The 12490-nt window shown below is 44.1% G+C and overlaps 1 protein-coding gene across 4 annotated transcripts in view; it reads left to right on the plus strand.

Moving 5' to 3' along the window:
* The window catches only part of sh3pxd2aa (SH3 and PX domains 2Aa), a 121021-nt gene that overhangs the window by 47473 nt on the left and 61058 nt on the right, over window positions 1-12490 (plus strand). For all 4 annotated transcript variants that reach the window (XM_055647165.1, XM_055647164.1, XM_055647166.1 and 1 more), the window contains 2 exons: window positions 1193-1284; window positions 9708-9736. In XM_055647165.1, the coding sequence (XP_055503140.1) occupies window positions 1193-1284; window positions 9708-9736 (121 nt within the window). The remainder of the gene's footprint in view (window positions 1-1192; window positions 1285-9707; window positions 9737-12490) is intronic.

Genomic DNA, 12490 nt, shown 5'->3' on the forward strand with positions numbered 1-12490 from the left:
ACTCAGCGGGACAGGCAACATCTCTGGAGAGAAGGAATGGGCGACGTTTCAGGTCGATACCCGAAACGTCGCCCATTCCTTCCCTCCAGAGATGCTGCCTGTCCCACTGAGTTACTCCGGCATTTTGCGTCTACCATTCTTTCACTCTAATGGGTCAGTGATTGCAATTGTAGTTCAATTGCAGTAGTGATTGTAGTAATTCAAGTTAGAGATAAATGCAGATTAACGAGATAAAGCACAGAACACATCAAATGTGACATTGAACAGCAGTTAAATTGAACAGTAATTAACATTGGACAAAAGTTAAAGTAAGAAGTATTGTACAGTCTTGGTATTTCACTGAAAGACAATGCAGCCCTCTCTTCATTCATTGACAATGTGTCTAAGATTGACCCAGGTTCACCATGGTGCAGAAAGTCTCCTTACTGTCTTTTGTGTAAAAACAGTGCTACACTGATCGGGAATGAATGCAAGACAGATACAGGTTTATGATTGAGGAAAGTAAATCAGAGAAGAGTGTCACAAAGTCTCTTAACAACCAGAGCATTGAGTAGCCAGTTGGAGTTGTGCCTCAATATTTCTGTACTCCATATTGTTGGTGTTAGCACAAATAAATTCAGTTTGGTTCACATTACATCATATTACAACTATAAATTATATATTGTAAATTGAAACTGCATTTTTTGTTGTTGCCAAATACTGAAAGTCATATTTTGGGTTGGATTTGAAGGCTTAAGGAAAGTTGCAAGAATCATTATGGGGATGCGGAAAGACTGGAGAAAATAGAGCTTTTCTCCTTTGAACAGTACTTGCAAGGACATCTTGAAGTATTTTTGGATATGGACAAGATGGCGAGAAATTAATTATTTTAGCAGAGGGATTGAGTGGACAGAATGAAGAGGGCAGAAAAATAAGTGTGGGGAGGAAACGTCTTTACACCGCAAATGGTTCCTGGCAATTGTAGAGATAAATCCAATTTAAACACCCAAGAGGAAAATTAAATAATTTACAGGTCAATGAGGAGAGGTGGGAGATCTGGATTGTTCTTGCACAGAGTCTATTTTCAGTTGAGGGGCCCAAATGCCTATTCCATGCTAGACTCCTACTGTAATGAAGTGAATCCTATTGTGACTCTGTATGAAAGTACATTGTTCATATGGCAGTGAATAACTCGTCATTTGATCCACTCTAGGCTTTGGTGCGACTGCCACCCATGATCTCACAGTGCGGGGATGTGCTCCGGTTTTTTGAACCTCGTCCTGAGGATTTGAATCCACCTAAGGAGTAAGTACAGAGCAGAATGCCTGATCCCTGTATACTTATGTATAAACGCTTATGTCAGGAATGTACAGGAAAATATCTTGCACCGTAAGTGGGGAGGTAATCAGGTGTACATATGAGCAGGGATTTGTATATCGATAGCTTCAGAAGAGGAAAGATTGGAGGTGGCCCAACTTGAGCATAATGCTGCTCTGGTTGGGCCCAGCACATTGATACAATCACAAAGAAACTGCATCAACAACTCTACTTCCTGAGAAGATTGGGGAGATTTAGTATGTCAGCAAACACTCTCTCAAACTTCTACAGGTGTATAGTCGAGAGCATATTGCCTGGTTGCATCACAGCCCAGTTCAGCAACTCAAACGACCAGGAACGAAGAAGATAGCAAAAAGTGAACACTGCCCAGTCTATCGGTGGGACTGATCTCACCACCATCGAAGGTATCTACAAGAGTTGCGGCCCGAATAAGGCAGCCAGCATGCATCATCAGAGACCCATGCTACCCTGGCCCCACTCTCATTTCACTCCTGCTATTGGGAAGAAGGTATAGGAAATTAAACTCTAATGTCCAGGCTCAGGAGCAACTTCTTCCCTACAACCATCAGGCTATTAAATATGAAGGTATACACAAAATAACTCAGCGGGACAGGCAGCATCTCTGGAGAGAAGGAATAGGTTTCGGGTCGAGACCCTTCTTCAGACTGATGTCAAGGGAGTGGGCAAGACAGAGATAGAATGTTGTGGGAGAACTGGGAAGGGGAGGGGATGGAGAGAGAGGGAAAGCAAGGGTTATTTGAAGTTAGATAAGTCAATGTTCATACTGCTGGGTGTAAGCTACCTAAGCGAAATACGAGGTGCTGTTCCTCCAATTTGCGCTGGGCCTCACTCTGACAATGGAGGAGGCCTAGGACAGAAAGGTCAGATTGGGAAAGGGAGGAGGAGTTAAAGTGCTGAGCAACCGGGAGATCAGGTCAGTTAAGGGGTGGTGTTCTGCGAAACGATCGCCGAGCCTGTGCTTGGTCTTGCCAATAATATAGCATTAAATACTACAACCTCCAAATAAGCTCCAAACTACATGGACTTAGGAGCATTATGTTTGTCTTTGCACTACTATTGTTTGTTTATTTGTTTGTTTTTATATATACAAATTTATAATGAATCAGTAAATACGTATGTATGTACTGAACTTTCTTGTTGTTTATCATGGGTTTTACAGAGCACTATGTTTGCATATCTGTGGTGCTGCTGCAAGTAAGAATTTCATTATTACGTTTGAGACGTGACATTGAAATACTCTTGATGATCATCTTGAGCATGAGGAAGCTTGATCACCTATTCTTTACATTCAATGGCATTACCATTGCCTGGGTTCAGGAGTTATACAGAAAATGCAACCAGACCAGCCTCAAAAATCCATAGGCTGCAGAAGCTGAGCAGAGGCTGGGTTTCCTGTAGTGAATTATACCCCTTCTGACTGCTCAAGACCTTCTACGTGTAAAAGCCCTGTGTCACGGTACGAGTTCATTCCAAGAGTTCTCCCGAGTTTGCCCTGATTCGAACTCGGAGATTTACGGTACCAGCCACTCTGGGCTCTCGGGGACATTTTTCATCATGTTGAAAAATCTTCACGAGTCTTCCCATGCTTACCTGCCGTTAGCGAGTCTTCCCGAGTACCTGCCGTTAGCGCTAAGAGACGTCCCCGAGCTCCGACGTACCCGCTACGTTTATTCTCCATGCTTGCCACGTGTTTTCTTTTTTTTAAACTCGGGAGAGCTCTTTGAATGAACTCGTACCGTGGGACAGGGCTTTAGGGAAACTGTCAAGATTGTAAGGCAAATGTCAAGAGTGGAACACACTCCATTTTTATGAATAGGTTCAGCACAACATTACTTGAGTGTCTTCAGTAAACACTATTAATGAATAAACTAAAATAAAAAATAAAAAAATCCCTCACTGATACACTGTAATTCCAGTGTGTATTTAACAACTGCAGCAACTCGTCAGTGTTTCCTCAGCCCACCTGCCCGTGATCAAGGTCCAACTGCAATTATTGACAACCATCTTCACTTTCTGCAATGGCACCTACTGTAGTGTCATCTGCAAACTTGCTAATCATGCCTTGTATGTTCTCATCCAAATCATTGATATAGATGACAAACAGTAATGGGCTCAGCACCGAACCCTAAGCACACCACTAGTCACAGTCCTCCGGAAGCCAATTTTCTATCCATTCAGCTATCTCTCCTTGGATCCCCATGTGATCTAATCTTCCAGAGCAGCTTACCATGCGGAACCATGTCAAATGTCAGGGTAGCTGTCGGCGTTGATGGGTTTTGTCGTGGATGTCAGTTGATAGTCTGTGATAGAGACAAACAGATCGAGAAATGAGAGGGAGGTATTAGTGATACCATATATAACAATTACAGCACGGAAACAGGCCATCTCGGCCCTACAAGTCCGTGCCGAACAACTTTTTTTTTCCCCTCAGTCCCATCTGCCTGCACTCATGCCATAACCCTCCATTCCCTTCTCATCCATATGCCTATCCAATTTATTTTTAAATGATACCAATGAACCTGCCTCCAACACTTCCACTGGAAGCTCATTCCACACCGCTACCCACTCTCTGAGTAAAGAAGTTCCCCCTCATATTACCCCTAAACTTCTGTCCCTTAATTTTGAAGTCATGTCCTCTTGTTTGATAGTTCAAGCGAATTTGAGGGATGATGGAAAAGAGTGGTAAAGTTAACAAGATCAGCGAGTTCTCCAAGGGTGCAGGAAACGGCTTCAATACAGTCGTCGATGTAGAAGTCTTTTTTTGTGCTGTTCAAATCTGTAATGACTGAGGTACTGCCCTCTACTGGCCTTATCTTTATATAGCTCAAATTGTTGGTCACAAACACAACTGAGTCAAGTACCTGTGTTTCAGTTGGTAGAAAATGCACTTAGTAATTTAACATCATGAACGTTTGTGATTTTGGCATGGAAAGAAGAGTTTAATTTAGTCCAGATTGAGTTATTGGCCGCATCTTTCCGTAATGTTAAAATCTTTTTCAAAACTTGATCCATTCCTGGTGGTTTTCATGAAGTTTGTTTATTCTAATTATCAGATGTACTTTAATGTAGTTTACATATCAGAATGAAGTTGCTTCTTCATCACTGATATCAGCATTGTACTGAATTGTAGTAAAAAGCAGATGGTCGTTTTATTTGAGTATGACAGTGAGAGGACTTTGTTGCTGTGATTTGAGGCGGGGCAGTGACTATAGATTGCTGTAAATGCATTTTATGTTTAATAGCAATTATAATTTCTGATACTGAATACAGCTGGTTTGCATATGCGCGGGGATGCTTGATGCATGTCTGGCATTAGTCCCATTTCATACATATCTTTTCATTACCTGCTCTGTGCACATAACTATTTTGTGTGTTACCGGCATAGCACTGATTTACATTAGTTTCAACCACATAAAAATAAGCAAAGATTTCTGTGGAAACTTTGTTTGTCTGCACTATCCAGGTTGGAAGATAGCTGCATTAAGATTATGGTGTTTGAAATGAAACTTTCTGAACAACTCCTCGGAGGCTCTTGTAGTCAAAGCTGAGCTGGGTGTTGCTGTTGGTAATGGTTCAAGAAGTTTTGGAAGAATGTAACTCTAATTTACAGAAGGGCAGTTTGATTGGTGCAAGGGTGGGAAAGTGAATTGAGATTTGGGGAGGAAAAAGCAAGAAGGTGGGGGTGTTGGGTGGAGGAATGGGTGGGGGTAAGCTAGTGAAATGTCCTCTCCTAGGTGAAAAGGACTTTCCCAAAAATGGACTGCACCCATGGCAAGAATATGATAAGCTATAGAACTGAACTTGATCCTGGTGCGCTTGCTGGCTGCTCAATCTAACACCAGTGAGAATGTGGAGCATTTAGCATTCGCCTACAGGTTGGTGTAATGTGTTTATTTTTGAGAGAGAGAGAGAAACCAACTGGTAGGACCCCACGCTATTTGTATTTGATTTTGGCAATGGGAGCAATATGGAAGAGTGCTGGGAAGCAATGGGAAATGGAAGGGATGGTGTGAAGTATCTTTTCATACTATGCTTGCTCTTCTCATGAATACTAGTTGATAGATTGACGGTTTCACAGAAGGGGTATGGTATGCTTGCCTTCATTGGACAGTTCATTGGTTATACGAGTTAAAGTATCAAAGGTATCAAAGATATTTTATTAGTCACATACACACTAGGTGTAGTGAAATGCTTATTGCCATTTTGCAGCACATAAAGAAAGAACAGACATAACATTAATAAGAGTTTTAGAACATAAAAAACATCCCCCCACAATGGTTCCCATTATGAGGGAAGGCACAAAGTCCAGTCCCCAACCCCAGTTCACCCATAGTCGGGCCTATTGAGGCCTCCACAGTTGCCTCTACGGAGGCCCGATGTTCCAGGCCGTTCTCGCCGGGTGGTGTTGCTCCGGCGTCGGGAGAGTCCTCTCCGCGGCTTGGGAACCCTGGAACGGCCACTTCCGTACTGGAGGCCGCGGCTTCCAAAGCCAACAAGGCCGCACCGGTTGGAGCTCCACTACTGGCGATCTCGTCGCGAGATCCCAGGCTCCCGGTGTAAAGTTCGGCGCCGCCGCCCGCAGCTGGCCGCTCCACAGACCCGCAGCTCCGCGATGTTGTTCCCGGCGGTTCTTCAGCTCACCGGATCTCCAGCGCGGCGACCCAGGCAAGGCATCGCCCGCTCCACGATAGCGCTCCAGCGCTGTGCCGCCGCCGAAGCCAAGGTTCTGGGCGGTCCCCGACAGGAAACGCCGCTCCAGGCCCGCTGGTAGGCCGCGAGGACGGGTCGAAGCTGCAGCCCGGAGAAAAAAAGCTGCCTCTCCGACCAGGTAGGGACCCTGAAAAGTAGTTCCCCCCCCCCCTCCCTCCCCCCCCCCCCCACCCCCCCCCCCCCCACATAAAAAAGTCTAGACCTCCAAACAAAACACTTTAACTAACTAAAAATAAAAATAAAACAATGAAAAGACATGCTGGCTGGGCAGCCATACACAAGAAGCTATTATGAGACTAGGAAACAAGAATAAAGCTGTTAGAGACATCAGCCAAACCTTAGACTTACCAAAATCAACTGTTTGGAACATCATTAAGAAGAAAGAGAGCACTGGTGAGCTTACTAATCGCAAAGGGACTGGCAGGCCAAGGAAGACCTCCACAGCTGATGACAGAAGAATTATCTCCCCCTTCCCCCCACAATCCCCTTCCCCCACGACCCCCCCCACACCGCCTTCCGCAGGCACCCCCCCTTCCCCACACCCCCCATGACAATAAACTCTCTTGACTTGACGACCCCCCATCCCCCACACCCCCTCTCCCATCACCCCCCCACCCCCCACACCATGCTCTCCCTCTCCCCCCCCCCCCCCCCCCCCCCCCAGCTCCCCCTCCTGCCCACACCCCTCCTTCCCTCCCACACATGAAGAAGAAGAGGGGGAGTGCTGGGGGATGAGGGGAAATGAGCCATGCCTGTGCAGTTAGGGGCTATGGGTAAGTTGTGGAATATTGCGTTGGGGAATGGGTTGCGTTGGGGGGACCAGGCCTCCCGTGTGACTGAGACCCAATGGGTCCCACTTAGTCTAGTGGCCTTATTAAAATCTGACAATGTGCACTTTAACCATATGTGATTTTTTTTTTCTATTACAAATCTCAAATTGTGTAGTACAGAGGCAAATAAATAAATGATGGGTCTTTGTCCCAAACATTATGGAGGGCACTGTAGGTCAGGGGGGAAAGTATAAAAATGATATGCAGGGAAAAATTTTTTGCACAGTTTCGAGAGCGCATGGAACACACTGCCGGTGGGTGGTAATCAACACAGATATGATAGACCCATGGTTATGCAAGGAATGGAGGGAGTTGGATCATGTGCAGGAAGAATAAATTAGTTTCACTTGGCAACATGTTCATCACCGACATTGGGGCTGAAGGGCCTGGTCCTGTACTCCATTATACTATGAGATAAATGGGGGAATGGTTGTGCTCTGTATTTTACAACTACTGGTCTCTTTTCTCCATGTTCTTTTGTGTACGTTCTCACTTTAATTGCTTCCATTTGCTCTTTGACCAGATAACCTTGGTTTTAGCCAAGGATCTTTAACCTGTAGCAGGGACTTGGGAGTGCTGGTGCAGGATTGCCAAAAAGGTTAATTGCAGGTTGAGGCGGTAGTACAGAAGGCAGATGCAATGTTAGCATTCATTTTGAGGACTAGAATATAAAAGGAAGGATGTAATGCTGTAGCTTTATAAGGCACGGGTGAGGCCACATTTGGAATATTGTGAGCAGATTTGGGCCCCATATCTGAGGAAGGATTTGCTGACGTTGGAAAGGGTCCAGACAAGGTTTACGAGAATTATCCCAGGAACGATTGGGTTAACATATGAGAAGCTTTTGATAACTCTGGGCCTGTACTTGCAGGTGTCTAGAAGGATGAGGGGGGGGGGACCGTATCATGAAAGGCCCAGATAGAGAGGAATGTGGAGAGGATGTTTCCAATCGTGGGAGAGTCTTGCACCCGAGGGCACAGCCATAGAATAAATGGACATGCCTTTAGCATGGAGATGAGGAGTAATTCCCTTAGCCAGAGGTAGTGAATCTGTGGAATTCATTGCCGCAGACTGCTGTGGAGGCCAAGTCATTAGGTAGTTTTAAAAGCGTTTGATAGGTTCTTGATTATTAAGAATGTCAACAGGTACAGCGACAAAGCAGGAGAATGGAATTGAGAGGGAAAAATAGCTCAGCCATGTGGCCTAATTCTACAGTAGTTGTGGCCAGACCTGTTGATTATTTCCTGTATTTGCTTCTTTTATTTCAGATTTCCAAGTACTTCAGTTTATTTTGATTTTCATAATTTGCTAAAAGTTGCTCAGATTTAAAGAGAACAATCAGTTGAAGTTAGGATAGTTTGTCGTTGACATGCAACATAAATGTTTTCCAGTCTCCATGGCTGTAGTCTAACTTGCAAGCAATTCCTGTTTTTAATTAAGGAATTATATAGTTTGCTATGCCTGCAAATGGAAGATTTGCACCATAATTTCCCTTTATTGAAAAAAAAAAGAAACTGTCAGATGGAGGAAATGGGATGAACAGCTGGAAATATAAAGTATGTGTTGCGTGTGCATCTGTCAGTCTGTAGCCATGATCAGCAGGACGTCACTGACACTTGTCTGCTTATGTTGCCTTTTTAAGTGTACCGTTGATTCTTGATTAGTACGGATGTCAGGGGTTACGGGGAGAAGGCAGGAGAATGGGGTTTTGGAGGGTGAGATAGATCAGACATAATTGAATGGCGGAGTAGCTTTGATGAACCAAATGGCCTAATTCTGCTCCTATCACTCATGACCTTATGACTTGGGAAGATATTTCTCATTTAACAGCTAGAGTTGTGGTTGATGCAGTGCTTAAAAAAAGAGCTGGAGTGGCTCGAGGAAATTATTTTACACAGCCAGTGGTTAGGGTACAGATTGGACTGTTGGGTTTGGCAGTGAGGGCGAGGGAATGTAGTGTAACCGAGTATCATCGTTTCGGACTGCTATTTACAGACTGAGGAAACTTGTTATGTGAGGAAATATGTGCCTCCTGCAAATGGTTGTTACTAAAATGCCTGGGCGTTCACATCGATTTTTAGGCCCTGAATAAAGCTCTGTCTTTCTGGAGTACCACATTCTGGGAACAGAGAGCTTTTTTCTGACTCGTGTGAGCAGATAATAGGAGGTCAGTGTCATTACAATTCTTTAGCTTTGGGCCATGAAATTCTGGAGCCAGTCGGCTTGCAGCTCCGTCACAATGGGGCCCATTCTCCTTGGCAGTAGATGCAAAACTGTTTTCAAGAGATTGACAATTAACCAATTTGTTCCATCCTTTTTTGATTTGAATTGATGCCCTGTATATTCTGTCTGAACTTTAAGATGCGTTTTCATATTTCAACTCTTGTAACCAGAGAGGTCTCTCTTACTGTCACACACTTTGAGAGGCGATTTCATCTCTGAGTGATCCTCAGAGACAGGAATTTAAAACTGCACTACTGTGGGAAAATCAGATCATGTCACCATGAAGGCTGCAGATTTTTAATACTGACTCAATGTGTTTTGAGCCTTACTAAATATGTTTTAGTAATTTGTAATCTGAGGAATTTACTGAGAAGGCACACAAGCCCCTTTAAACAGTCGATGGTATGATCTTAAGTCTGATCACATGATTCTGCAACAACTTGGAGATTTTTTTTCCTCTTGCTTGCTGTTCTGGTCGTGCTGCAGTCAGGCACCTTCAATGATGAATAAGGAACGAAAATGGGTGGAGCTGCAGGTACATACTCAGGCCTCCCCTCCCTCAGAGGTTCCACTAATCATGTCTCTGTGTTGCTGTTTGTTTTACAGAGATTGTGGAGGGATGAGGAAAAAATCAGGTAAGCATTGTCTTTTTTCATTTTGTTCTCTAAAGAAAATGTTTTCAGGACTGTACAACGGAAGTCGCGAATAATAGAATGTCCACGTTGCTGAGCAGCTGACTCCAAACAGTAGGCGGTAGCAGCTGGAGATTTGCTAGTTAATTTACACTCTACTTAATTGGAGAATTTGATTAGATTTTATTTGTGCATCTTAACGTCACTGAAATTCAATCTTTATGAACATACCTTAAAAAAACCTCTCAGAACAAAACTGGCGGCATTTACAATCCCGGGGTTGTGTGGCTGTCATGCTTCCAAACCAAGCTCGTGTGCAGTTAACTGCCTCATTCTTTCGTATTTACAGACTGACCAAAATTGAAGATGTGCTTCAATCTACTCCTTTGGATAAATGTTGCTAAGATTATGCTGAGCAGTGAATGGATGTTTCACTTTCAGGCCTGGTTTATGGGGGAAATTTTTTTTTGAATGCTAAAAATAACCTTTATTGCCTTCAAGCTTCAAATGCTGCCCATCTCAGTGATAGTGAACGCCAGAAGATCCTCCCACTTCAAGCTGCTCCATTTTGGAACACCCATTGAAAATTTAGAAGCTTTGGTTTATAAATTGTTGAACATGAACTCTCTCAGTGTTTGGGTGTACTGATGGTGCTATCTGCCACTTTCAGAAAAGATTATTCCAGTAAGGTGGCCATATTATGGTAATTCAGGAGTCACAAAAAATGTGTGGTCACCAGGTGAATTCTTAATGATATTGCCATAAGAATGTGAAAGAAAACCAATATCTTTATGGGGATGGGATGAGGCAGAAATGGTAAGGGCGAGTAGGATTTGAGGAACTCCCCTATTCCTGTCTCCCTCTCACCGTCTCCCCCTCTCCCTCTCCCTATCCCCCGTCTTCCTCTCCCCGTCCCCTCTCCATGAAAGTAAGCATGCAGGTACAGCAGGAGTGAAGAAAGCAAATGGCATGTTGGCCCTTATAACAAGAGGAGTTCAGTATAGAAGGCTATTCCTTGAAATTCCATTTCAAGCAGGGTTCAAGGCCACCAAATTCAAATGCAGTTTCATACCACTTCAAGCAAGGTCCAAGTCCACCAAATTCAAGTGCAGTTTCCTATCACTTCAAGCAGGGTGCAAGGCCACCAAATTCAAGTGCAGTTTCATACCATTTCAGCAGGGTGCAAGGCCACCAATTTCAAATGCAGTTTTGTACCATTTCATGCAGGGTACAAGGCCACCAAATTCAAATGCAGTTTCATACCATTTCATGCAGGGTGCAAGGCCACCACATTCAAATGCAGTTTCATACCATTTCAAGCAGGGTGAACACCATAAAACCACACAAAACACCACATAAACACCACATAAACACCACACTCACACCACACTCACAGTTCAGTAGACATTTAATGTGTTCAGTTGATTCACAGCTCAGACAGAGTCGTGACCTCTCCTTCCCCCATCTTGCAGAAACTGAGCCGCACCCACAGTTCCGGGTTTTATAATCCCTCCCCACTCCCACCAGAAGGGGCGTGGCCTTCATGGCATGATTGACAGGAGAGAGATTCTCAACATTTTTAAAACACTAATAACACTTTTATTTTTAATTGATGGGAAGAGTCCTGCACCTGATGAGGTGCACTGCACTGATGCACTCAACACTTCTGAGTTTTATAGTCCCTCCGGAAGGGGCGTGGCCTTCAGTAGAGAGAATCTCAACATTTTTTAAACACTAATAACTTTTATTTTTCATCGATGGGAAAAATGCTCTTGTCCTGCACAGTGGAGGAGGACCCTGAGTTAGATGGTCAAAAATCACAGCTGTAAGTGGCAGCATTTTTTCTAAAAACAATATACAGAACAACAGGAAGTGGTCAAGATCAGACTTTTAGTAATATAGATAGATAGATTAAGGGTTTGGACATGCTAGAGGCACGAAACATGTTCCCGAACCAGGGGAAATCCAGAACCAGGGGCCACAGTTTAAGAATAAGGGGTAAGCCATTTAGAATGGAGACGAGGAAACACTTTTTCTCACAGAGAGCTGTGAGTCTGTGGAATTCGCTGCCTCACAGTACGGTGGAGGCCTGTTCTCTGGATACTTTCAAGAGAGAGCTAGATAGGGCTCTTAAAGATAGCAGAATCAGGGGATATGGGATGAAGACTGGAACGGGGTACTGATCACATTGAATGGCGATGCTCGCTCGAAGGGCCAATGGCCTACTCCTGCACCTATTGTCTATTGTCCACTTCTCCCGCCTCCCACTACACACTATTTCTCCCCCTTCCCTCCCCAACTGGGATTAGTTAGATGGGCCATCTTGATCGGAATTGACGTGTTTGGTTCAAGGGCCTGTTTCAATAGTTTATGACTATGATCATATCACTGTATCTGAGACTCCCTGGACTGTTTGTATTTAGAGTAGCTTTGTTCCTCATTTCAATTTTTTACATAGAAACATAGAAATTAGGTGCAGGAGTAGGCCATTCGGCCCTTCGAGCCTGCACCGCCATTCAATATGATTATGGCTGATCATCCAACTCAGTATCCCATACCTGCCTTCTCTCCATACCCCCTGATCCCCTTAGCCACAAGGGCCACATCTAACTCCCTCTTAAATATAGCCAATGAACTGGCCTCAACTACCCTATGTGGCAGAGAGTTCCAGAGATTCACCACTCTCTGTGTGAAAAAAGTTCTTCTCATCTCGGTTTTAAAGGATTTCCCCTTTATCCTTAAGCTGTGACCCCTTGT

Source organism: Leucoraja erinacea, chromosome 15 (assembly GCF_028641065.1).
Source record: "Leucoraja erinacea ecotype New England chromosome 15, Leri_hhj_1, whole genome shotgun sequence".
NCBI lineage: Eukaryota > Metazoa > Chordata > Chondrichthyes > Rajiformes > Rajidae > Leucoraja > Leucoraja erinaceus.